Raw genomic sequence first — 27,253 nt, forward strand, 5'->3', positions numbered from 1 at the left:
GTTGTACGTTGTAGACTTTGATTGCTGTTTCGGCTGCTATTATTATCACATTCAGACCCCTCATAAGAGGATAGCCTTCCCTAGGCCCATGCTACCACAAAAGGCAGAGGTGGTGGTCAATCACTTTGCTGGGCCTTTTTCACATTTGTGATTGGGATCACTGCTGTAGTATTGTGGGGCTGAGTAGGTAGTTTAGCCACTACTAATCATTGTACTCCTGTGGAGGAGTAGTCATTTTGTGACGATCATCTAAAATGATCTAAAAGGTGTAGAGTTTCCTGCTTCTGCTCAAAGTGTTAAAAGGCAGTTTCAGTTTTGGCCATTAGGGAGCGCTTGCACCACCAATAAGCCAAAACTATTGCGTTGAAGTACAGCTAGGGTGAAATGGCATATAAGGATGGACACAAAGCTTGTAGGTGTTTGGTGATTTACCCACCCACTGACTGCCCATAGGTATGCTAATCCCTCTGACCATTACTACCCAGTTTCTGTCCATCCCGCCCAAAACACATCCTCCTGAGATCTCTTTGGGTTTGCTTTAAAGCCATACCATCACCCTTTATGCTCGAAGGGCCTGCCAGTGGTTTTTCAAAGCAGTCTTCTGAGAGTTAATGACTTAATTGGAGTTGTAAACGCGCAACTGGTGCAATAAAATGACTTAACCAGTTCTGCCTTCAGCCACCCAATTTTTATGAGCACTCTGTGGTCCTTCACTGAAATCCTGTTAAAAACGAGCATTGGCAAAGCCAATCATTTTGGCTTGTGTATGTATTGCGAATTTGCCAGACACTGCTATTATATACCCAGGTATTTGCACCATTTTGCAGCTGCTACTCTCGGTGGCCAGTAAATAGCACTATGGCTGTGCCTGGCAAGTGCCTACACAAACACGCAAACTGTTGGCATTGCTAACGCCTGTTCACTGCAGCAGCAGCCTAAAAAGCAAGCGATGCAGACACATGCTTTTTCTGAGACTGGTGTCACTGTGCGTTGACGTTTTAAGGTAATGTTTAAACCGCATTTGGAAAAGATGTTTGGCAATACATAAGAGTTAAAAACCTATGAAGCTGAGTGAAAAGGGTTCAAAATAAGCACAGCAGTAAGAGTGGGAAAGCAGGGTGGTAGGGATGGGTGACTGTGGCCTGGAATAAAGTAAAGGGAGGACAAAATAGCCAGGCAAACGGACTACCACATTTTAACAATTTTATTTTTGCACAAAATACGCATTCACGTAAAGCCCATTTTAGATTATGCTCTGTTGGCACCGTCCCCCAACCCCCATCCAGATTTTCTTCCCTCTGATCCAGTCCCCCCACTGACAGGGCACATTTGAATTTCTCACAGATGCCTTGTAAATGGGGAGTTCAAGGCTGTAAAATTCAAAGAACCAACCCTAGACCATTTTCCAAAAGTGCAGCCAACAGGGATTTTATAATGTTAATAAAAAACGCCCCACTAAACGGCTATCTTAATAACTCAGACCAAGCGTTCTCGCAATCAGTGCAAACCAAGGAACCATGTCAAGGGAGGGAATGGATCGGGGAAGGCCAACTTTAGTTTTCACTGTGTGCTTGACTGGCACTGCTGATGCCTCCGGAATACAGTGCAGGTTTAGAACCCAGAGGATCAGCTGGTCTGGTCTATTGAGTCATTGGCATCTCTCTAGCTTTGGGGGTGGCACAGCAGGGTTATCGCGAATGGCGCTCTTACCTGCTGCCCACTTGCTGATCCCTTGTTAAGAATGTTAACCCGAACTGAAATCCAGGCAGCAAGGCCTATATATGCAAAGCAATTGTTAATACATTGGTTTTGTGAAGAGATGGGGCTGAATCTTGCGGCGTGCGCTACAACAAGGGCATTCAAAGGAAGGGCTGCGAGACCCTGCCATGAAGTCCTGAAAGACCCTTAACGTAGCGCCGCCCTCCAGTGTAATGCTTCTCCAGTCTCACCACCAGGCACAGGACTCAGAGGACAGAATGTCCCCTCTGTCTGTACCACCAAAAATCCAGACCACCTGACAACGCCAAGAGTTACTGCTGGTGGCCATTGCTTTAGTGTTGCGTGTTTCAAGGCGATGGATTGCTCCATTGCCTGGTGGACTGTCTGGATGGGCCACTTGTGGGCATAAACGGGGCAATTGGAGCCAGGTGCCCCATCTGCCTTTTGGTGAGCGTGCGCAGGTCTCTGCGTGCTTATTATACATGTCCCCACGGATGAATCCGACCATAGCCTTCTCAGATGGGGGTCCCCCTTGCTAGGAAGCTTCTGCTCAATATTGAATGCCAGTCACTCTGCTGGGCCGTTTCACAAAGCGCGGCTGCTCAGACTTTCTCAGGCGCAGGAAACTCCCGGGAGCAGAGAAAGTCAGCAGGAGAGTGATGGGGAAAGTCTTGGGTCCAAGAACGGCTGGGCGAAATCAGAAGGTTTGCCAACATTGGCAGTTGTGCGACTACAAAACAGTGAGAAGTTGTTGAATGCAATCTGGATCCAGCAGTATAGAGTCGGGGTGAACGGTATGGGGAATATTATGAGTTGGAGGTCCACACGAAGTCACAAGGGCGGGAAGGACACGTCTTCTGGCTGGCAAGAAGTGTCATTTCTCTTAGCCCTATTGAATGTCCCACCCGCTAGCGTAGTCCGTATTCACAAAATGCCTGAATGTAATTGGTAATTTGATGTATTGTGTTAACCCATGATCTGCAGTAGAGCCGCAATAAGTGCCCCCTATTTATTTACATATAGAGATCTGATCCAGTGCATTAACCCATTGAGGGGGCTGGAGCAGGTGTCAGCTGCCCAAACCCGGCGGGCAAGGGATTATAACGTCTGTTCCAAATTCTCCCCCCAATGCTGCAATGCCATTACATGCCAAAATGATGCAAAGTTCAGCAAAAGGTGCTCAATCGGGTACTGAATATTGTCGGGGTGGAATGATGGCTAAAGGAGACACTGGGCATTGCAGTGGGTTGTCGGGAGGGAGGCGTGCAGCTTTGTGGCAGTGGTTAAGGCCATCTGTTGACCCCTTGCTTACCATGGCTTGCCAACATTCCAATAGTCTACTTACTGCCGATTTGCCTTTTACCATGTAACCTTGCAAACGGGCTGGTGAGGAACCCTGTTCTTTTCAGTTTCTTAAAGGCAACGCTTTCTTGTCGACGTAAAAGGTCTGCGTTCAGATTCTCGAACGTTTGACCCATGCCAAAAATAGTGCAAACGGCCTAAGCGCCGGTTTTGCTGCATAAGTGACTGTACAGTGTTCCAGAGCACAGCAGTTGGTGAGGGGCTAACGCAATGGAACGTAGGGGGCATTGACTAGGGATCAGACTTGAACAAGATGGAGATTTGGTCCTTTGGCGACTATTTACACATGTGACGCCGAAATGCATCCACATCTGGCACTTCTATAAGGGGAGGGCTGGCGGCCCAGACGTGGCGCACAGCGGGGGAGGTTGGTGATGCCCCCTCGCTGGTCAGCAAGTGTATAGCGTTAATGGTAGCGTCGGGGCCTCCCAGGAAGAAGCGAGCGACGCACCAGTCCCAGCGCAGCGCGGCCCACCAGCCCTTTGTATATTGTGGGAAGAGTTGTTCATGGGCTTGCACCTTTTTTTGCACGCTGTTTATTTGGAACTGGCCTGAAGGCCGGACTGGCTGGAAGCGTGCGAGTGAAAGGAGGCCTTTGGCTGCTATGCTAATGGCCAAGCCGGACCTTTGCCACAGTCTCCTTGGCTTCTCTGGCCTTTGCCTGTTGGCCTGAGCGCTGCTGCTCTTCAGGGTGATCAGGCCAGAGCAAAGCTGGCCTTGTGCTGGACGAATCAAACCCAAGTAAAACTCTGCTGGCTGCCTTCCTGCCAGTGATATGTATGTGACGTAATCAGCACCGAGAGCGAGCTTGTGCTTGACGCCAGCGCCACGCTCCGCTGCTGGGCCTTCTGCCTACCCTGGAGCGTGCAATGCGAGCCGCCTTGACAAGTGCCGGAACGAGTACTTAATACACACCTGAAGAGTGGCCTCGAGGAGGAGATTTTTAAAGTGTACAATGTCATGTGCACGTCTCCGCCCTGTCCCCAGAAGGGTGTACGCTCAGAATCTCAAATTTAGCTTCCGTGAAGAATGAAATGAAGACTCTTCCAAAACTTTTTGGGTTCTTTAGAAAAAAGGGTTCGTTTAGGCGTGATAGCTGGGTCGGGTTTGGGCCCGCTGCTAGCCCCGTCACGTTTTGTTCGCTCGTTTCTACGCGCTATAGATTACCACACAACCGGCCTTATCTACTAGCCCAGGGGCTAGTGGACGAGCGGATGTTCCCAGCCTGTGGCCCCCAAGAGGCGGCCCGATCGGTTTCGTCGTTCTCACGCTCGCTCCTAGTGCAGTGTACAGTTGCCCAGAAGCCACGGGGAGTTTCCCTGTTTTTTTTTTTGCCCAAGCCCAAAGAGCCCTTTGCATTGCATACTTCTGTAATATTGGGACCACCAAGGACATTTTTGAAATTGTTATATACCCACATTCCACAGTGAGTGGGGATTTGTTAAGTGCGTGATGCACTGGCCTCTGACATGGGGCCACACTACAGTTCCCAAGATGGAATCCGGGCAGGGCTGACTCGGCCCTTCACCCTTCCTTTATCAATACATGGAGTACCATTACTTTGGGGAGTAATGACATGCCATTACCACAGTGCTTAGACGCGGGGCGTGGGGAGTGGGGGTCTGACACGAACCACTGTATACAAATGTCACATCATTCTGCGTTCTCTGCACAGCTAGGACGGTGGGCATGAAGAGGATCGTGGCTTGGGAAAATCTGATATCGGTGGCCGTGTTAATTGCCCATTCTTTCTTCCCTTCCCTTGGGAAGGGGCGCCCCATCTGTGCCAGTTTCTTCCCTCCCCGTGAGCTCTCGTGCCCGCCCAATAATTAAGTAGTTTACTGTTGAATTGGTGTAGTTTTCCGAATGTTTTGGTGTTGGCGCTAGCTCCGTGCCTACTCCCCGGGCCCACCCACCTCCAATTAGACAATGAAAGAACCCGCAGTTTGGGGTGTAAGCAATGAGGGCCTGGCCCGACAGCCATGTATTCCTCTGTAGAGGGATTTTTCTGAGGCAACAGATGTCCCCGTATCCAGTGTTGGAAATCAGCCTGATTCACGGAATTATTTGCGTGAGAAACGCAGATTTGCGCGCCTTTCTTGCCGAAAATCCCTGTTTGAAGTATGGGGATTTTTGGGCAGAAAGGCGCGCAAATCTGCATTTTCACGCAAATAATTCCATGAATCAGGCAGTTAATTTGGAAACCTTAGCACTCTCCGTGTTGTGGGGGCCAGCTGGGGGACGATGGAGATCAAAGTGCACAGGAGGTGGGCCATATCCAGGTTGGGCAGGGCTCGATCTCCCCAAAGAACCGATCTCACCAAAGAACCGAGTCTTGGGGGATTTGCGTAAAAGCAATGAGCATTGTCTGAACCTTAGAATGGCCACAGATTTAATTGTATATTTGAATTATGTCTGTGATAGTGGTTTAAGTATGAAGTCTGAAGTGCATTTGCCTGGTAACGTCGGGCATCAACGTAACGCTGATTAAGATGCGCTCTTATTAAACAAGAAAATAGGGACAATTAAAGCATTGTTAATTAAGTTCAAAACATAACCTAGACTTTGTTACTGCCAGGGTACAGTTAGCACAAAGGAAATGGGTTTGTATTTTTAACAAGAAGCTCCTCTCACCAGTCATTCTGAGCAGGACATTTCCCCTTTGCCATTCCCAATATTTTAAACCTGGCCCACAGAGGTACATTTTTACAAATTATTCCAGCACTTCAGTATAGATCACAACACACGCTCTTGTAAAATAATGTGTAGGGAAAAAGACATACATTTCGTTTTTTTGGCCAGACTGAAATGTCAATAATACAGCAACTCCCAATGACCGAAAAAAATGTTTTTATATGAACCAGTTGCAAACTGGCTCTAAGGGCCATCATACTATCTCGTCTAGTTATAGGAAGCCCCTCCTTATCCTAGGTGTCCGTACTCCCCAGGTTAGTTTCTTTCGATTAATGACCCCGACTGTAAGTTCTGTCTGTCCTGGTGGTGATGGCCTAAAGGCCAAGTGCCTTATTTAAATGCCTTCCTAGGTGTGTACTACCCTGCTCCCCAGGTTAGTTCTAGGAATCGGGGTGGTGCCTTGCAGACATTCAAGCCCCAGTCAGTCTTCTCTTTGCACGCCACGATGTTCCTCTCCCTACGTCTGTTGCTCTCATTTTCCTTCTCAAACACTCCTCCCTACTACTCGACCTGCAGTCTTGCTCCTCTCTCCCAGACACTTCCTCTTCTATCCCTCCAATGTTCCTCTCCCTATAACCAGCCTGTGATCTTACTCCCCACTGCTCTTTCACCTGTTTCTCATCCCTGTATTACTTCTCTCCCCTCTCCGCACTACCACTACTCTTCCCTCTCCACACCACTGCTCCGCTCCTGCTCACCTTCTCCTCAACCACCCCCTGTTCACCCCTTCAGTTACTTCTCACTCACACACCTTTCATGCACAATTGCAACACAGTATCACTTTCTCTCACCAATACCTAGCCACCTTTGCAGATTGCCTCCACACTCCTTCCAACATCCTTCCTCCTGCTAGTGTCTGCCGCCTTCTCCTCTGACCTCACTCAAACCATCCTCACCTTCCTGTTTCCTTTCATGTGTTATATCCTCCCTCTTCCGCCCCCATTGGTCTTCCCATTTCTGGTTTCCTTGTCCAATCTTGCCTGCTCTTCCCTGCCCAGGAGGGGTTACAATTGATGTTGTTTTTAAAAGAGGTTCTTACCTCCGCCTTTTTTTTTCTTTTGCGGGTCAGCCACGGATCGGCAATGACTGCCCGCTGCCAAGAGTTTCAGTTTCCTTCCACCGGGGGATTTTGGCTGCCGGAGTAGCAGAGGGCCAGCTCCATATCGCTGTCGTTAGTGCTCAATCGTTTTAATTCAGCTTGTTTATGAGAACAGCGTGGGTACAAGTGCTATGCATTCCCCCTCTCTGGTTGGGAGTTCTGTGGCTTCCCCTTCATCAGGCCTTACACCGCAGGCTGAGAGGCATCCCCATCCCATCTTGACAAGGTCAACCTACTTACCTCGTCACAAATGTCAGCGTGACAGTCACTGCAACAGATAAGCCTGTCGCTGTAAAATTCCCGGGAGAAGACATGGACTGATGTATTTGCAGGGCTTTGGGTGCTCTGATTTACAGAGATGTGATTAATTTATCTGTGCCATTGTATGATGCACTTACTGACCTATTTTCAGAACATGTGATGGAAGGGTTTCAGAATCGTCCGATGACTCATGAATGGGATGGAATTCATTTTTGGACCATGGGTTTATGGATCGTGGTTAGGCTGATTCATAGATGCGTGTATTGATGGAACTGTAGACGTTAGATCAATTGCGATCAAGGAATGGACGGATGACTATATGACCCATTGGATGGATGACTGGCTTTGACTATGTGTGTAATGACAATAGGGATAATATGTCGAGCATGGCAAGGATGTATTGACGAGGGAACGATTTATTGATCTTGCCTTGTCTTTATGGAAAAGGCTTATTAAATATTTATGATTATGGGAAGGATTTAAGTTTAGAGAACTACATTGATTAATGGAGAATGTGGGTTTTAAAGAGAGCTACCACAGAGGAAATGCATAAACTGTTTCATGTTTCTCACACAGGCTATTGGAGGATTGACATCCCTTTGAGTGGGATTGACTGATTTCTAAATTATTAGGCCGGATAACTCTCAATTTGTTAGATGGAGTGTTTTATGGATAACCGGATCATTGGATAGATATGTTCGACAAGGACTGGGTGAATTGTTTGTGGGATTGACAGATGCACAGCATGACATGGACGGAAGGATTAATGCCCAGCACCCCTGGCTCCACATGTGTCCTGTAATAGCCCCTTTTACTGCTGTTTGAAAATCTTGTTGGTAGCCCATGACCAGCCTTTGGTACTCCTTTGGGCCCATGTCTTTGTCGATAATAGAGGTCACTCTGAAAAAAGGCTGCCTTATTATTCAAACTCGTTCTGGAGCAGCCTCTGCTGGGGAGCAAATGTACAACTAATCCCTTTCGGGGGTTCCTCACCCATTCCACCTCGACCTCTATCCATTCTCTATCTCCCCTTCTTATTCCCTTACCCACCTGAACCCTTCTTTCGGCGCCCACCTCCCACTGCCCCGCTCAACCCCCCTTTTTTTTTTTTTCCTCTGGCTCCTTGCTCTTCTAGTCCCCCATCAGCCTGCTCTGCTTAACTGCTCGCTCTCCATGTCCCACATTGCTACACTCTGCACCCTCCTCCGCTGGGTGCGTTAATGTGTGGGCAGTGTTTCCTGTGCTGCCAATTTTTGGGGGTGGCACATCAAAAGCAGTCTACAGACCCCAGTTTACTCTCTTATCTGCACTTGAATAGGGTAATTCCATTTTCCTGCGTTTGCATTTTTCATTTGTGCTGCTGCCTGCGGGGCACAGAGAGATGGACAGATTGAAACTACAACATGGATGGATGCCAACCATGGCAGGGCAGAGCTTTATACCATGGTATGGGTGAGCAGAAGAATGTAGAGCTTTAGAGAGGAAAGATCTCCAGGCTATTTGATCATGGCATTGAGTTTCAGGCGACAAAAATGATAAAATGGAAGTCATGTAATGGGATGGGTAGATGTCAACCTTTTGGATAAATCGTTGTGCAGCTGTGGTTCATGAAATTCATGGATATGGCCAAAGACAGCCACCCAAAACCTCTCTTCCTCTACCCTCCTTATCTCCTGTCTGATACTGCACTGGTCTCCTGGCTACCCTCTGAACTACAGGCCCAGGTTCCTGCACACCGGCACTGCTTCCTGGCAAACCCTGCACTCGGGACTGTATCTGCATCCCGACAGTCCCCCTACCTGCACTTATCAGACACATGTCTGCACTAACCTTACACTGCCACCTGCTGGCCGCACTGCTGCTTCTTTGATGTTTGATCCTGTGTCTTGCACTTCTCCCCCCCCTTTCCCTGGCACTTTTCCCTTTCCCTCTCCCCTGCACTTGCACAATCTCAATGTCACCAGGCCTAGTAAGATCGTTGTGTTGTCCTCCTTGTTTCACATCCCTTGCCTCGCCTTGAAATACTTGTGTATAGGTCCGTTCTAAATACCATATCATATCAATGTTATTTATTCAATTATCCCCAAGGTGGTGGCTTAACTGCCTGGTGTCCGCATGGGGACCCAGTTAATGAGGTCCCTGCACCAATACCAAGATGTCAATCCCTTCCTTGCCCAACTGTTCATAACAATAAATACCCTAGCGCAATCAAGGGGGAGCGATGCCCCCAGGGCCCCAATGCCATGCCGCGACAGAATATTTATCCAGCAACACTGGTCAAAACCCATAACTAGCACCACCACCGTGCACTGCTAAGACTAACACCCAGGACACCAAAGTTGACATCACAAATGTCATTGATGACATCACTGATGACATCACATATGACATTAATGTTGATGAAAAAGTCCCTACCTACAAGAGGTTGTTTTTATTATGCTGGTAACAAGATGTCAGGGGTGATTGTGTAATGTTAAACATGTAATAACCAGCTAACAATTCAAGACTTAATACACACTTCTGCTAGTATATGAAGACCCACAATGCATATAAATCAGAGGCACATACAGGGAAACTAAAGTAAGGAAGAAAGCAACAGCATCATCATGTTAACAGCATTAAAGTTTATTTTCCTGTATACAAATTAATTGCCTGTTTGAGGCCTGCTATTGCCCCATGCATGTGCACCATGAGCTGAGACCAAACCCTAAGGAAAGTACTTCAAGAACCTACAACAAGGTTAACGTTTTGATATACAACACCTTTCAAATTTTAATATTCTGATTGTCCGTGAATAAAACCACCTGGCCTAGATTTTTCAGTGAACCAAAATAAGTGCACCAGATAGTTGATGTCATCAGCGATGTCATCAATGATATTTTTGATGTCCTCTTTGATGTCCTGGCTGTTAGTCTTAGCAGTGCACGTGGTGATGTGAGTTATGGTTGCTTAGCTTACCATAATTGGTGAATTTCTGAGGTTTTTTGGTTTTACCTGTAACCAGTACATCCCCGTAACAACGTTTTACATTGAATTTTATAGGTTTTTATTAGTGCAACTTAACCATAACGTCCCTTTTAACAAAGATTTTTCAGTGAATTTCATGGGTTTTACCAGTGCATGCTATTTTCCTACAACTTACTATCATACTTGGCCAATAAGCAATATTTTTGTCCAATTTACAAAGTTTCACCTTAAAACTCTGCCATTTGCCACCTTGTAGCATCTTTTTTAACACGTCTATACACTTTTTTGCAAACTTTGAAATGATTTAGCATCCTGCAGTATCCCGCTGTAAGAAGGAAGGATTATCCTGCAGCTTCCTGCTGTAGGAAGGAAAATCCTTTTCCAAGATAGCAACATGGAAAGAGAAGGCGGGGCTCCATACACAGCCCCTCTTCCCTTGCCATGGCAGCCTGCAAAACCCTATAAACATATTACCACAAGCTTCCCTTTCAAACCTATCCTACCTTCAAATAACTTTATCACATAGCCGGTCCCAGGTAGACATAGCCACTTTAACACCATTTTCCGTCCATAGCGGTCATGACCAGTAGCCACATTGTCTGCGTCATGACCTTCTGCCATGGCCCAGACAATTTGGCTACTGCCTGCGGCCACAGGCTATACCTCAGTCACCAAAGGTAGATGACTATTTTTTTTATACCTACACTATGACACTTGTCAAAAAATAAAACACGAGCACATTTGCAAAACCATGCCTTAATGTCCTTGCCAATGCTCCTCACGAGTTTACTCGAAATCCGCCAATGTTTTATTTTTTTTAAAGTGTCAAAATGTATGTACATACAATAGTCATATAACGTAGCCCCCACTTGACAAAATCCATTCAGTCTTTACACAAACATTGAAGGTTGGGTCTATAATCTTTCTCAAAACGTTTGTCCATATTCATCAAATAGCAACAAAGTTATAAGCCATCTACAAATGTTGAGACCCCCCCTCTAATTTTGCCCCCTCTTGAGAAAATCCCACCAAACTTTAGAAGACCATTTAGATCTAGATCCAAAATCGTTTTGCCAAATGTTGTTCAAATTCGTCAAATGACATCACATTTATATGGCTTTACAATAAATTGGGGACCCCCCACTAATTTTGCCCCCTCTTGACAGAATCCCACAAATGTTGTAAAACCATCCAGGATTAGTTCTAGAATAAAATTGCAAAATTACACGCAGTTTCATTGAGTGGCGCAAAAGTTATTAGCTATCCAAAACTGCTTTTCCCCAACCCTGTAATGCAGAAATAGGAACAGATGTCCTAGGACATCTGAAGTGTCCGCGAACACCACAGGACTGCCCTAGGACATCTGGTAGTTCACGGACTGTCGAGGGGAATGTTGAAACAACCAATTTTCTGGCTTCTTATGGCCATATTCCACCCCCCCACATCGCCAGAGATTGATTGTTGAGTTTGAAGAGTGCGATGTTGCTTTTTTTGTATGTTTTCAAAGCGCTGTCCGTGGACCCCAAAAAAGTCTGCAAATCCAAGATGGCGGGCGTTTCAGGAAAACCATTGCATTTCACGTTTTCTCACCATCCAATCAGCGGCCGTGTCCCGATGTCCGCGGACCACGCAAAAATCAGTGAATTTTTCTGGGCAATCAGAGGCCAGTCCGGGGACCGAACAGGGAAGGGAGTCCGCGGAGCGGACATGGCGATCACTAATTTCTTTGCCTTACATTTTGGTAGTTTAAAAGAAATTACTGGATGGATTTACACCAAATTAACAAAAGCATGCTTTCAGGACCAAGCTGTCACTCCTGCTGCAAATTTGGTGAAAATCCGTCCAGTAGTTTGGGCTGTAGGCATGACCAACTTTTTTTTCCCATTTATGTCTATGGGAAATTAATTTTGGGACCCCCTATTATTCCCCCCCCCCCCCTTGACCAAATGTCACTAAACTTTGCAAAAACATTCAGAGTGGGCCATATACTTGTTTTGCAAAGTTTGGTGAGGATTCGTCCAGGGGGAGAAAAGTTATAAGCCACCCAAAAAAGTGCTCTTTCTATGGGTTTAGCAACTTAACCATAACTACATGGCCGCTACCGCAGGCCAGGTTATTTATATATTATCTATCATTTGTGTTGCTGGCGGCAGCAGAGGTTTCTTGGTTAAACCTAGTTGTTTGCTCTTAATATGCATTGTTGGCAGTGCCTTCTGCCTTATTGTATCGGCAAGCACATTTTAATAGTTCAACCAGTTCCTAATCCAAGGGAAACTCCTGGAAGCACATTGCCTATTTGTCATGAAAAATAAATGTCAGCAAGGTTTTCCAACACTGAATGTTTACCCTTTGCAGCCTACTGGCGGAACAAGTTTGTTCGGTCTGCTGCGGGAGTAACACAAGCTCTGCCCGTGGGGGAAGCTCTGGAGCGGTTTATCCAGCATCTATAGGCCACCTTGCAGCCACGTCAAAGCACTTTGTTGCGTGCATGGCTTCTGTACGTGCGCCAGATTAGTTTGGTCGTGTGAATGGGGAACCAGTGCCCTGAATAGGGTCTGTCCTCAGCATGGCAGATTGGTGAGGGTGTATCCTGGAGCAGGACAAAGGGAGGTGAACTTCTCCTTGTAGCTTTTACGGTAGTGATGAACTACTTCCTGACGTGCTCCTTGTACTTGGGAGATCCAGACCATGGGCTTTTGCTACTTGAGTTTGTCGCTAGATGGGTTGCATAGTAGTTGACTGTAGGTTGCTGGTTGGAAATCAATGAGGCAGGAGGAGCCTCTTTATGAAGATTCCACCCTTGACCATTACTCCAGAAGATCATGGGAGTGATGTAGAGGATTGTGACTGGTTAACTGCTGCAGGCATGTAATGCAGATTTCATATGCTGGCAGGGTTAAGAGCAGGTTTTCAGTCGACAAAGGGCTAGTCCCCGGCTACAGGATTTACTGTTAAAGGAAGCAAAATATCAACTAGGTGTGCTCAATGGACCTTGGGCACAAACCATGGTATTCATTTTATGATATGATAGGTTATTTATAACGTGCTTAATACCCAGAGGTTTCTAAGCGTGGACCCGGGATCGAACCTGTGTTGCTCCATGTCGTCTTGCTTCCAAGGCGAGCACGTTGCCCCTGAGCTATCCTCCCGGGACAACAACTTAGACCTCATTCAAACTTATTTTTTGCCGATCAAGCTACATCCAGCTGATGAATACATGAATCGCATTTTCCAAAAGCATAGCTTCCAAAGTAAGGCTTCCAGCGCATATGCCTCCAGGCTGCCCTCTTGGCTAATGGGATTGTCCCAGTGCGCTGGGTCTAACTGGGAGAGAGCCCTGGCAGTCTCCAAAATCTACTCCCGAGATGGGGCTCTGCTGAGGCTCAAGTCAATCCCTCACTAACCCGCAGCAGCAGCCCCAGCGCTCCTGTGAACACATGCTATCGCGCTCCCACATCAAGAAATGAGTTGCAGGCCACGTGCATGCTCCAAGAGGCATAAGGTTTTTATATTCTCAGCCACAGCAGATCAAAGTACATAGCTCAACCTGGTGTGCCCCAGGGTGGCAAAAGCACCCGATTTTTTTTTTTTGGCGGATGGGAACCCGCTGGAATGTATGGGTGTGTAATGGCGGGCGTGTCAGTTGAGGGGTGTGAACGTATTGCGTCATAGGTTCCATTCAAACCCACAATGCTCTCTAAAGGTTCATAAACACGGTGCAGCAGGTGGCAGTTACCACACAGTGCACGGCACTGCCCTAGGTGCCTCTTGCTTTTAGAGTGCGTGTTGAGATCACTTTTTCTTGAAAGACTGCACAGGATGGGGCGATGAACTTATTTTGCAACCACTGGTCTAATAGCGGTCAAATGTTGGGATTGTTTGCGTGATGGTCACTCAGTGGAGTGCGATGTACTGCATTTTAGGTTGTTGAAACAACAAGGCTCTTTCATATTAACTTGATACCCAGCATTTGTGTTAGCACTTTAGCACCCCAGGTATGCACGTGGCCGATTGTTGCACATTTCAAGCATTTCGTTGTGGCTCATTGTATTTGGTGATTACATTCCTTCAACACATTCTATTTTTCAACATGCGACTGTACATGAATCTGCTAGCATCCCTCTTCCCCCCCCCCCCACCCCCACAAAAAATTACCATGCCTTTAAGATATGCCCAGAGCTCTTTAGATGACACCTACCTCTTTTTTTGGACCACACACACCCCCTGTGATTTCTTGTCTCAATTACACCACTGGCTTTTTCCCAGTTTTTCCCCCTCAAGGCTATCAGATTGAACGTGGCTATTAGACAGTTTTGAAAACTGTGGCCCCTTCATGCAGAGTCTCAGGAAGGACAATATTCTTGCAGGTTAATAAGCCCGGTTTGGGTCCATCCCGGAACAGGGCATGGTGGTAAGAAGACCTTGTGATGGCGTGGCTATTGTCAGTGCTGGAATTGGGATACCGCTGGGGGTGGGGGCATGTCTGCAGCAGTGGTGACGCAGCTAGGGGTGGAGTCATGGCTTGCAAGTGCTAGGCTTGTCAAAAGTGAAAGAATAGCGATAAATACTGATAGAGATTACTTAACATTCACACGTCCCATAATAGTCTGACCTGAGAATATATACATAATTTTAGCAACACGTTGAGCAAAAAGATTACAACTGTAGCATTATTTTTCCCCTCCTGATTGGGACTCTACATTTACCGGCATACAAAGTATGGCGAGCCTACGCAATCTGTTTTACAACTGGCATCTGGCGTGAAGGAAGCAGAGGGAAAGTACATGCATCGTTCCATCACCTGCCTGTAGCAATTTTTCTCTGCAGTTTTTAGCTTTATGCACCTTCCTTTCTAATCCTCCACAGTTTGCGCCTCTTAAATGACATTCCAGAGACACCCCATTACCACGCCACTGTGCCTACAGTAATCTATTATTGATTGTTCTTGCATGTAAAAAGCAGACAAATTACAGCAACGTTCTTCTGTGGAGCCTTTGAGAACTTACAACAGATGACCACTGTGGCTGAAGTGTTATACAGGGGCTTGGCTGTAGGCTTTTTTTTTCCAGATTCTGAATCCAAGAATACCAGTTCGATTCCAGCACTGGGTATGGTTAGTTATCCGAAGGTGAAAGTAATTTCGAACGTGCTGGTGGTGGGAAGTGGAGTAGCATGAATGTTGAAGGTACTATACTTCATTCCAAATCTTTGGGGGGAACCAGTGAATGTTAGAAGAACATTAAGTAGTGGAGTTGGATTAGAGAGCTGCCACATAGGCTTTAATGAACAACGTGGTTTCTGTGCCTTTTACATGTACCTGGATTTTTTGGTGCCTCTTGAACCTCATTTTCGGCAAGGAAGGTGTGATGATGATTGGGTGTTGATAATTAGGAGCCTTCATCACCACTTATGTAGAGGACTCAATCACAATAAATGTGCACTTCTGTGATGCTGGTAATGCCTTTTTGGAGGGACGGGGCCTCCTAGTCCTTGTCCTACCACTTCTGTGTGTGTTTTCCTTATGTTGTTTGCCACTGAGGTCCATCCATGACTTCTGGCAGTGCAGCTCTTCATTTTTCCTTTTGATGAACAACAGCCAGGGGTTTACCCTTTGAGCACCCATGGGTGGGGGGGGGGGGGACACCGCTGTACCCCTTATGTGTGTTTTGGAGGTGCTCATGTGTTGCCCACAGCAGGGTATGGACTGGTGGCAGCTACATGCTGACTTGGCAGTGGCTCTGAGTGTCCTCCATCTTTGGGATACCCAGGCTCTGCCATAGGAATCAATGGATTCCTGATAAAAGGCAAGATGGCAACTGTAGCCTCTTGGTTTCTATTGCCTTTTACCTTGTTTCCCAAAGTCCTGGGAACCCCCGACTCTGTCCCCTTCCCCCTGACCGGCTGTTGGGTGGAAATACCATACATGGCTTTGGTGCTGCCTCCTGTCAGACTGGCTAGAGTCTTCCCAGGGGCTGTGTGGTGTGGGTACACCCTTGGGGCGGGACCTGTATACATGGAGTCTGAAGTGAACTCCTATTCTGTGTTGTGGGTGTCTAGTTTTGGTGTGTGTGACAATGCTGGAGACAGCCCTGATTGAAAATGGAGTGAACGCAGTGTACTGTGCTGAAGGCTGGGTGCTTACTCCAATACACATGATGTGTTCTGGGTTTCTTGGTGGAATGAATGGCCTGACCGCCTGCGAGCCTGATCGGCTGCCTGCATGAATGCACTTGTGAATGATTGGCTGCTGAGCCTGGCTCAGTCTGAGGGAATGGGGAACCAATGTGTATATCTGGGGACCTCTCACTCACCAATGTGTTCTGAAGCTTGAATCCTGGGTCCAGTTGGTGGAATGAGTCTGCAGCTGCATTTCTTCAAGGAATCTGAAGCCTGCTGAGCTGACCCAAGGACGGAATTGAGAGAGGACCTGAATAGGAGACCTCTTCCCGAGCAACCAGGGAACATCGTGCACCTGCTACTCTTCAGAAGTACCCCGGGAGCCAGTCCTGTGTGCCTGCTGTCCGGAGAAGGGGTCCACGTGAGTCCACAAGAGGAGTGCTTGGACATCTTGTACGGAGGTCGATTTCGTCACGTAGTCCAGGTGATTTAGGGTATGTATGGGGGGGCGTGGGCCCCGGGTAAGCACACTTCCATAACTTTAAACAGAAACCCTCCCAATCATGGGCAACCCCCAACTTGCCCATCAGATTTCCCCAACCCATTTCCCAAAACTTAATTAGACTGCGCTTGGGGCGCTAGGGATCTTCCAAGGTTGGGTGCACCTTAACATTCGTTGTGATTGAAAAAAAGTCCAGGGGCTTTTTGAATGGCGGGAGGCCGCCTGGGTGTGGACAAGAGTGGGTATCATGGCGGGTCCTGTACGTCGTGGTCTCTTCTTGGGGGTCTTGAATTGTTACTGGTCTGTTTGCACCCCAGATTGTCGAGGAATGTGTTTGCCTCTTCGGGTGAGTTGAAAAATTGCGCTTTGCCGTCGTGTTGAATACGTAATTTGGCTGGGTATAGGATGGAGTAGAGTAGTTTGTTGTCTTGCAGCCTACGTTTCACTGCGGTAAATGTTCTACGTTGCGCTTGGACTGCTGGAGAGAAGTCGGGGAAGAATTGAATGTCGTCACCATCGTATTGTAGCCTCCCTTTCTCCCTGGCAAGGCGGAGGATCGTGTCCCGGACTTTGAAATTGAGTAATTTGGCTATTATTGGGTGAGGTGCAGTCCCTGGGATGGGCTTGCTGGTCGGGACCCTGTGGGCTCTTTCCACTACAAATACGTTGGAGAGCGCGGGGCTGCCAAATGTTTCTTTGCAGAGGGTCTCCAAGAAGTCTTCCATTTTCCTCGTGTTTTGGTGTTCTCTTACCCCAAGAATCCTAATATTATTCGGGCGGGAGCGTCCTTCGAGGTCTTCGTTTTTAGCTAGGACGGCTTTCATTTGGGATTCTAGTGTAGTTACTTTGGTGGTTATGGAGGCCACGCTGTCCTCGACATTGGAAATTCGTTGTTCTGCGGTATCTAGCCTGTCTCCGTGCTTATCGAGGCGATGTTACAATTGATCGACTTAAGCAGAGAGGGAGTCCAGTTTATTGTCAATGTTTCCAATGCCGGCCTATAAATCAAGAAGGATCTCCCTGATGTCTGTGGCCCATGCGGGGTCTTCGTCTTGAGGCATGGCTTCCACTGGGCACTCCGGGCACTCCTGTCGATTGTGCGATTTTGGGGTTTTGACTATGGTTCCTGCTTCAAAAGTCAACTTTCTTTGTGACTTGTTGGCTTTCCCCATCCTGGTGGTGTTGTTTCCACACGTGAGTGGAGCCTTGACCTTGGGTTTACTTCTGTGCAGTATCTGGTGGGTTCCCCGGGTATTTTAGGGGAGCGAGCCGACTCCGTGGTGGCTGGCCGTAGCGGGAAAAGGGGGCTCCCCGCTGGTCTCTGAGCGATTGGCTTGTGTTGTTGTTTACGGTGGGGGGGGGCTGACAGTTGGTCTCCACCTGGTAGCTGTTTGCCTGGTGTGAGAGTCGGGCCCAGTCCCCCTTTGCTTCCCTGTCACGGTGTATGCATATATTCACAGCCTCTCTGTGTGTGGGGGTTGGTCGCTGGATACGGGTGGCTCCTTGGCGATGGGTCGGGCCGCGACACAGGGCTTGGCTCGGAGCACCCAGTGTTCGCTGGGCCCCTCAGAAATATGGGGCGGGGGAAAGAGACCGCTCACCTGAGCTTTCCTTCAGTGCCGTCTTGTTGTGCAGTCCGGTCCCGATCCGCCGGATTTGTAGCTGCGTTCCGGCGAAACTAGGGGCCCACCCGGCCAGCGGGCCGCGCGGAGCACCACTCTCCCGTCTGGCGCGTGTGGAGGGTGCGGGCCGCCTAGGCGGGCCGGCGGTCGCCGGAAAGTCTCCTCGTGGGGGGGTCCTGCGCGGAGGGGCCGGGGGCCTGCAATGTCACTTGACTCTATGGCTCAGGGGCTTGGAGCTGGTGCAGTGGAGCGGGCAGCGACCTCGATCCGCTCCTCGCTGCTGTGGTCCTCCAGATGTTGCTGTGGGAAGCTGTCCCCATGCGTCCCGCCCCCGGTATGCCCCGGAGCCCTCTCGGCGGCTGTGGGGGATCTCGCCACCCCTGGCGGCCTCCAATCGGGTGTATATCTCCCAGGGATGACACCCCGGACACTGGGGGGTGGGGGGGTGGATGGCTCCTGGATCTGTTGTCTTAAACAGGATTGATGTGGTGCGCTCACGGAGCTCACAGCAGAGCCACCATCTTGGTCGCGCTCTAGCGCCCTCCCCGTGCTTGGACATCTTGAGTCAAAGTCCAGTTGTGTCGCCCAGGGTCTGGAGGAGTGTTCCTGCCACCAAAATCCGAAGAAGACGTCCCGAGGGTCCATAGTCCAGTCAACTGGTTGTGTCCACATCACCAGAAGCCATGCAGAGGTCCATGCTGTGGCTGCAGCACCAAACATCGAAAAGTAGGTGAACCGTGAAATCCCAAAACCTGACCACTACTACTCCCACTGCACCAGTCGCCACCAAAAGGAATCCAAGGTCCGCAGGAGTCTTATCTTCACCAGCCAAGCCTTTTCGGAGTCCACAGCAAGTTTCACCTTCCTAGGACTTACACAGCCAGAGCAACACCCGTCCAATAGAGACCACTGTGAAGACCGAAACTGCTGCCTTTCCAAAAGTACTTGTTTCCTCTATCTCTTGGGTGTGGAATCCCAGCGACTCCTTCTTGCAAAGGGGAGCGGCGGTTCCATCCTTGAGGGGTCCCGTCGAATGAAGCCAAGAAACCCTGCCACTCTGCCTGCCAAGGCACCAAAGGTACTGTGACAAGGAAGATCATCTTCCAGCCTCCTGCGTCGTCCAGTGGGAGGGGGTTGGTCCTGGAGTCATCTTGGATTCTGTACTCCTTTGGCATCTCGGGTACATTGGGGGTGGTAGAACCTATAAAAAAAGAAAGCAGAGCATTATTGAACATGTGTGGACTGGACTGTAAAAGACAAGGCAAGGTGCTCCCTAACTTTTCCATTACAGGTTGTCCAGGTGGGGGGGGGGGGGCGGGCCTCCTCACACAGTATTGGGGTATGGTTAGGCGTCATGTTCTTTTAGCCAATGAATGAGACTAGTTCTGAATTGAGGGTAGGGGAGATCTTCTCTTAAGGCAGGGGGAAGGGAGTTCCAATATTGTGCTGCTTTAACAGGGAAGCTGCTCCCACCGGATTTAGTACGTTTAAATCTTGGTACTAGCAGGAGGTTGGAGTTGGCTTTTCTTAGGGGGCGAGAGGCTGTTTGTATGGTGAATCTGTCTGAGGTATTGTGGGGCTGCGTGGTTAAGGCATTTGTGTGTTAGGGATGCAGTTTTGAGGAGGATTTTGTCTTTTGTGGAGAGCCAATTGGTGGATCTCCTGAGGTCTGATATATGGTTGTTTTTAGGGAAGTTTAGGGCGGCTCTTAGGGCATTGTTTTGGAGGGTCTGAATTTTGGAGGTGATGTATTTGTTGCTGCCTATGTAGAGGGCGTTACAGTAGTCTAGTTTAGACAGGATAAGTGCTCTTGCTAGGGTGACGCAGTTGTTGGGTGTGAGAAAGGGCTTGGCTGCTGTATTTAGTTTGCAGGTATAGGAGGTGGCTGAGGCCATGGCATTTACTTGTTTGCCAAAGGTAAGCGTGGAGTCTATGTAGAAACGGAGAGTTTTGTTATTGTCGATTATGAAGGAGTCATAATTGGGGCCTAATTTTTTGATGTTGGAAGTTGTGCCTAGAATGAGGCGTTCAGTTTTGTCATCATTCAGGCATAGTCCATGGGAGGCCATCCATGCCTGGATGATGAGGTAGACTCTGTTCACAAAGGCCAAATCCTTGTCATAATCTCCCGTCAATGAGATGAGGATCTGTGTATCATCTGCATAATTAGTGTAGGTGATACCTAGACCGTCTAGATCATCAAAAAGGGGCTCTGTGAAAATGTTATACAGAGTAGGAGATGCACATGAGCCTTGGGGTACGCCACATGTTATGGGTGTGGGGTCTGCGGCTTCTAGTGGAGAGAAGACTCGCATTGTCCTGTTAACTAGAAAGGACTGGATCCATGCGATTGCCTCATGAGAGAAGCAGGCTGCTGTGGCCAAATGCTTGCAGAGTATTGCGTGGTCTACCAGATCGAATGCGGCAGAGAGGTCGGAGTAGTAGGAGAGACGTCGTGCCTTTGTCTCTTAGTGTGTCGATTTGTGCCTTAAGGTCTAGGAGAGCAGTCTCCGTACCATGCTGTGGTCTGAAACTAGACTGGCGAACTCCTAGGAGATGGTGTAGTTCCAGATGGTGCTGAATTTGTAGGTAGGCTACTTTATCCAGGATTTTAAGTAGGAATGGCACAGTGGTTATATGACGGTAATTGGTTGGGATGGAGGGGTCCAAAGTTTGCTTTTTAAGGAGAGGTAGGACCCTGGAGTGTTTCAAGTTGCTGGGTATGGTACCTGATGTGAATGAGGCATTTATAAGTTTAGTAATGAAGGGTGAGAGTTGGAAGGTGAGAGTAAGGATGACTTTCTCGACTTCTTTGGTGGAGACTTGGCGAAAGTAGAAGCGGGGGGTCTCTGGTGTGGGTGGTGTTAGTGTGGATAGCGGAATAGGTAAAGTATTCATGGTAGTCTTGGAGGTGGTGCCATTAGTAACAGTTTTTAGAGCAGTTATGGTAGTTTTTTTGTTGTTAATGTTCGCCTGGAGCATTGTTATCTTGTTGGCAAGGGCATTTTGTATGCTTATACACCAGTTCTTATCCTTGAGGCATGAGTCAGGAACTTGGAAAGGGGATTCTACTTCCTTTAGGATGGTGAGCAGTTCTATGGTGTTATATTTGGCTTGAGTGATTCAGGAATTGTACAAGGTTTGTTTCGCTGGGATGATTTCTTTTTTTTTTAAGGGTAGCTAATTTATTCAAGTTCATTTTGTTGGTGTCTGAGGGGTCTGATCTCCAGATCTTTTCACTTAGACGTTTCTTACGTCGGATATCTTTCAGAAGAGGTGTGAACCAGGTATTTAGGTGTTGGCGGGGTTTGCTCTTTCTACCCTTCAGTGGTGCGATGGCATCCAGGGAAGCGAGCATCACTTTGTTGTACAATTCTACCATGGTGGCTGGGTCAGACTGATCTGGGATGGAGGTTAAGGTGGGGAGGATGAGGGGCATGAAATTATCAGGAGTAATGTTTTTTCTATTTCTGGTAGGTGCGGTAGGAGCTAGGGTACTAATATTCATGGGTGGTGTGACTTCTAGGGTGAAGGATATCAGGTGGTGGTCGGACCAGGGCTGGGGTATTATGGAGGTAATAGTGGTTGGGCAATTATGTTCAGCAATCCAATTAAGGGTCCTTCCTTTGATGTGTGGGTTCTGTAATCTTTTGGGTAAATCCTAGTTCCTCGAGGGAGCTATTGATTTGTAAGGCATTAGGGTCTCGTGAGTCATTAAATCCAAGGTTGAAGTCGCCTAGGATGAGGCATTTAGTAGAGTTTTTTTTAAATTGTCATATAATAAGTTCATGAGGTCTTCCTCAAAGGAAACTAGGGGGCCTGGTGGTCGGTATATCAAGTGAATGTTGATGGTTTGGTTGTTGGCTATGGTGAGTTTGGCTGTGAGGGATTCACAGGAGTTGGTAATGTGGGGTGTGGAGAGTCTTAGCGTTAGGTTATTAACAATTATAGCAAGGCTGCCGCCTCTAGATGTAGTGCGATCCAGACGTATAAGGGTGTAATTGTCTGGAATGGCTAGCATAATAGCTGGTCCTGCTGCGTGGTGGAGCCAGGATTCGGTGATTGCTAAGAGATCTTTTTTTCATTTTGGATTGTGTCCGCTATTTCAGTGGCATGGGCTACTATAGAGCGGGCATTTATTAAGGCGCCTTTTATTCCGAATAGGGTGGGTGGAGCAGAGGGTGACTGATCTTTGTGTTGGTGTTTTGGGGGGGGAGGTGGAATCTCTAAAGATTCGAAAGTTAAGTTGTAGTGGGTGTTGGCCATAGTTCTCTATGCAGGGTGGAGTGTTAGTAGTGTGCATAAGGTGATTTTTGGTAGGGTGGACTTTAGTTAGCGGATTGTAAATTCTTGTGAGTCTATTGTGAAGTTTTAAGTTTCGTTGTTGGAGACTGCAAGGTTTGGTGGCCATGTTGGTAGGCTCATAGGGTACACCTCCGTATTTGATACCAATAAGTGTGTAGTTGGCAACTTGTAGATTGTATGAACATTTTTGTCAATCTAAATTGTTAATAGAAGTTGTAAAGGACATGCACAGCGGACAGACCAAAAAACTCTTAGGATTTGAAGTATGTCTATTATTCTAACCAACATCCCATTGCTTTCATGCAGTTGAGTGTTTGGCATGAACATGAATAAATGATTTGAGAATACTGTGAGGAACCTGAGGGCATCCTCCCATCTACTCCCCCGTGGTCCTCTTCTCAGGTGGCCACGATTGTGTGACCTGTAATGGGTGAACTGTGTGGTCCGACAACGGTGCCTAGACCAAGTGACCCTTGCTTGGAAAGAGCCATGGAAAGTAAAGATAAAGAAGCTGTGTTTTATAATGATTAAGAAGTTCAACTGGAACTATTCACACCCCTGTCCCCTGGTAATCTGTCTCTCTCGAATCCGTGCAGCTGGCCACCCACGGCCTTCCGGGCCTAGGAACCTGCTCACAGTGCCACCCTCCCACACTGCCACAGGGCTGCCCCTTGCACTGGGCTGTGTATCTGTACCCATACCGCCCCCCCCTTTTATCTTCCTGCACTTATCAGACATTCCCTGTCTGTTGCCTTAAACCCAGCACTTTCCACTTGCTGGCTGTACTACCACTGTTTGTTGCTTTTATTATTTATCGGTTTCTCCTTTGCTCCGCACTTTCCACTTCTCCCCCCCCCTCACCATACACTTTCCCCTCTCCCGTGCACTTGGCGTTCTCGATGTCACTGGGCCTAGTAAGTTCGTTGTTTTGTTCTCCCTTGTTCCCCTCCCTTGCCTTGTCGCGCTCTGAAACACTTGTGTACGAGCGCAATAGAAATAAAATATCAATTCAATTGAGCATCTCCCAAATAGCACTGGGCAGTGTGACACTGGCTTGGATTTGAATCCCCAGCAGTTGAGCAGGATGGCATGGTTGACCATTTCAAAGGCAGAAGAGAGATCAAGTAGGATGAGGACAGAAGGGATGTTAGAATCTGGGTTGGAGAGCAGGTCTTCAGGAGAGCAGTTTATGTGCTTCTGGCAGCTCTGAAGCCAGACTGATGGTCATGGAGACAACCAACAGAATCAGTGTGGAGATTAAGCTGGGAGGTGGCCGGCTTTTCCAGGAGTTTGCCCAGGAAAGGAGTGATGAAGATAGGACAATAGTTAGCTGGGCAGGAAGGGGTCAGCTGTGGGTTTCTTGAGACGAGGGTGCACAAGAGTGCTTCAGAGGGGAGGGGAAGGCTCCAGAGGCGAAGAAGAGCTTTCGGAAGTCAGCCAGAGCAGGAGCAAGGGTGTCAATCGTACCAAGAGTTGCATTTGGCCTTGGGCTGTGGATCCTCATGACAGGGGCAAGAGCATCAAGAGTATTAGAGATGGAATAGTAGAGCATGGAAAGGGCCGCGTCGGAATGTGAGTCAGCCAGAGGAGGAGGAGAAGGGGGAGAGAAAGTGTCAGCGAAAGCCTCAACTGACACACGCTTCATGGGTCGAATGACCAAGAAGGTAGGTGGCAGTGTTGGAGTTGGCTTGGCCAGAAGGGAGGGATGGGAAGAACGGAGGGAGTGATCACTCCAGGAGAGAGAAGGGGTCAGAGGGATGGAGAGGGGGGGGGGGTCAGAGGAGATCAAAACATCAAGCGTGTGCCTGGCAGAGTGAGTCGGGCCAGAGGGGAGAATAGAAAGAGAGAGAGAGAGAGAGAGAGAGAGAGAGAGAGAAGCGCAGAGGTCGCGAAAGAGTCCAGAGAAGGAACAGGGGGCATCCAGATGGATGTTGAGGTCTCCAAGAAGGAGGAGTTGAGTGGTTGAGGCCAGGAGGTAGGAGGAGAGGTCTGCCCACTCAGACAGGAAGGAGGGGATCTGACCAGGTGGCTGAGAGATAGTAGCCACGGTAAGAGTGGCCAGGAGAGGGAAAAAGCCTGCAGATCAGGTATTCGAAAGAGGAGTAGGTGTGCTTAGGAATGACAGAGGCAGGAATCCACTCCGGGAAGATCAGGGCTACCCCCCCCTCCGGACCGGGTGGATCTGGGTGTGGAGAGTATCTTGTAGCCGTCAGGGAGGAGAGTGTCAAAGCTTGTGACAGAGCTGGCCGTGAACCATGTCTAGGTAAGACCGAGGACATAGAGGTCAAGTTCTTCCAGGAGGCGGCAGATGTAAGAGGAGTGTTTGATGGCTGATTGAAAAATGAGAGTGGCAATCTGGAGAAGATTGCCATCCTTGGGACTTCCGGGGAGGGGTACAGGTCGGGGGTATGCCCTCTAGAGGTGTAGACGGAGCCCAAGGGTGGGCAGGAGAGGAAGGAGGAAAGGGCAAGGTAGCCAAGGAGGAAGCAGAGGGGGGGAGGCAAGGAAGCCAAGCAAGGGAGAGAAGGGACAGCGGGAGTAGAAAGGAAATTGATGAGGCGTGGGAAGCGTCTTATCAAAGAGAAGGTTGGCCTGGGGGTCTTGGACCAGGACAGTGCCATTCAAGTAGACATTAATGATGACCTTAGAGGAGTGGAGGGTACACCAAATTTGATCTCCAGGAGGATGGGCTAGGAAAGTGAATTCTACTGCTTATTTTCAATTGTAGCAATCGGCAAGCAGAACTCAAGAGATCCGCATCATGAGCCATACAAAGCTTTGCGAAATGTTACTTGCTCATAAAAGCTAAAGCACTCCAACAGATGTTTAACTTTAAAACAGCTGGGAGAAAGGGATTGTTTGGTCTACTGTGGTTGTAATCGAACTCCAGAGTGTTGCGGGAAGAGGCGTCTTTCCAGATTTATGAAATAAGCCTGCAAAGTCCTGATTCCAGTAAAGGCCAATTGCTCAAGTGGCTGACTCACCTGCTATAATTCTAGGATCGAAGCATGCATCCGCAGTCTATTGGTGGGAACGAGCGGTGGAAGACTATGGGTACATGCAAGGCCATTACATTGTTGCTAACACAATTGGCATGACTTATTTTTTTTTCAAGATGCAAACTGATTGGGGGGGGGAGGCTCACCACTGTCTGTAACTCGCCACCTTGGTTTCTTTTCCTATACTCCTTCTCTTTTGTTCACTTTACTTTTCTGTTTCCCTTGAAAAAAATGCTTTAGCACCTCAGATCTTAAATCGATGTTAAGACATGGCGATTCCTTTTTAGAAATGATATGAAGACCTGTCTCAGTGAAATATTTGGAGGCACGCAGTGGTCCTCACAACTGCTGTTCTAGTTCAGCGACTCTAAAATTAACGTTTACTAGTGCTCTGCAAACCAGGTGTTGGAATATAAGTATCAATTACTATTTGTTGTTAATTGCAGCCAGAAGAATTCGCCTCGAGGTCTCACACGTTCAAGAACAAATCCTTTAAGAAGCCCAAGACCTGCGATCTCTGCAAGCAAGCCATCGACAGCCAAGGCATTTCCTGCAGAGGTAAGAGAGGGCGCCCAGCACCACCCAGGCGGGCTGGCTCCAGTGTTAATGAAACCTAATTCCATGCTGGGACCTTTCTAAGAGCATCCAGTCTACACCTTTCGTACCCATTGACCGACACTACTTCATCATCAAGCAGCCTTTTTACTGTTTTCGTTTTCCACTGGCAAAGTAGTTTTGAAATGTAAGTCAATGTAACTTGAGGTTATACAATGTGCATAAACACAACATAGCGTCAGCTGGTACCTAGCATGCAACAAATCTAACTTTCCCTTGAAGTGCAAACTAGAAAATGTTGGCCATTTTATGTGACCCATTCTGCTTTAAATCTTTAAATGTATTGTAGAGATTTCCTAGTGTAATACTTCATAATAAAGTCATTTATTTGTCCAATTCCTAAAATTATAAACCGTTGACCCATTGATGGCCTTTAAGATGGGTTGTGGGTGTGTTTGTGTGTTATATTGTTATATATATATTTATATATATCTGTGGATGTCGTCCCTTCTCCCCTAGGGAGAGACCTTTCCCATGGGGCCAGGGCCGTGCATCCACAGTACAAAGGTCCCCTTGGGGTGGTGCACTGGAGAGGATCACATGGGAGAGGAAGCCCTTAATGGGGTTAGGGACGACTATCCCCTGAGGAGGCGGTTTACGACCACTGTGTTAGACCCTCCCTCTTTCCCCAAGCCAAACTTTCCTTCCTTCTGTCCAACCAGTGCCAATGTCTGCTAGAGCCCTTCGGTCCTCTAGCTCCAACTCTCTGCAAATTGGATACTTTTCCAAACAGAGAGTGGGGGTCGGGGGTTGATCTCTCTCTTCAGCAGGCGCCTCCCTCTGGAATGGCCTTCCTGCCCTCTCAGACTTAAGCCGGATCTCCTTAAGTTTTTAAAGCTTCTTAACACTCTGCTATTCTCTAACTCCGACTCCCTTGCAAACTGGCCCCTCCAGTCCCTGTGACTGGTGGTCTGATCCATTTATTGAACCACACACCGCTCCAGCCTCCCCCTTTTGCCCCCCCCCCTGACCAGTCTACACCAGCAGCACC

At 48.1% G+C, this 27,253-nt stretch overlaps 1 protein-coding gene across 4 annotated transcripts in view; it reads left to right on the forward strand.

The window, feature by feature from the left end:
- Positions 1–27,253, forward strand: part of TNS3 (tensin 3) — a 1,168,488-nt gene that overhangs the window by 409,563 nt on the left and 731,672 nt on the right. For all 4 annotated transcript variants that reach the window (XM_069613336.1, XM_069613334.1, XM_069613335.1 and 1 more), the window contains exon 2: positions 26,094–26,205. In XM_069613336.1, coding sequence (XP_069469437.1) covers positions 26,094–26,205 — 112 coding nt within the window. The remainder of the gene's footprint in view (positions 1–26,093; positions 26,206–27,253) is intronic.

This window comes from Ambystoma mexicanum, chromosome 5p (genome assembly GCF_040938575.1).
Source record: "Ambystoma mexicanum isolate Mex_15411 chromosome 5p, UKY_AmexF1_1, whole genome shotgun sequence".
NCBI lineage: Eukaryota > Metazoa > Chordata > Amphibia > Caudata > Ambystomatidae > Ambystoma > Ambystoma mexicanum.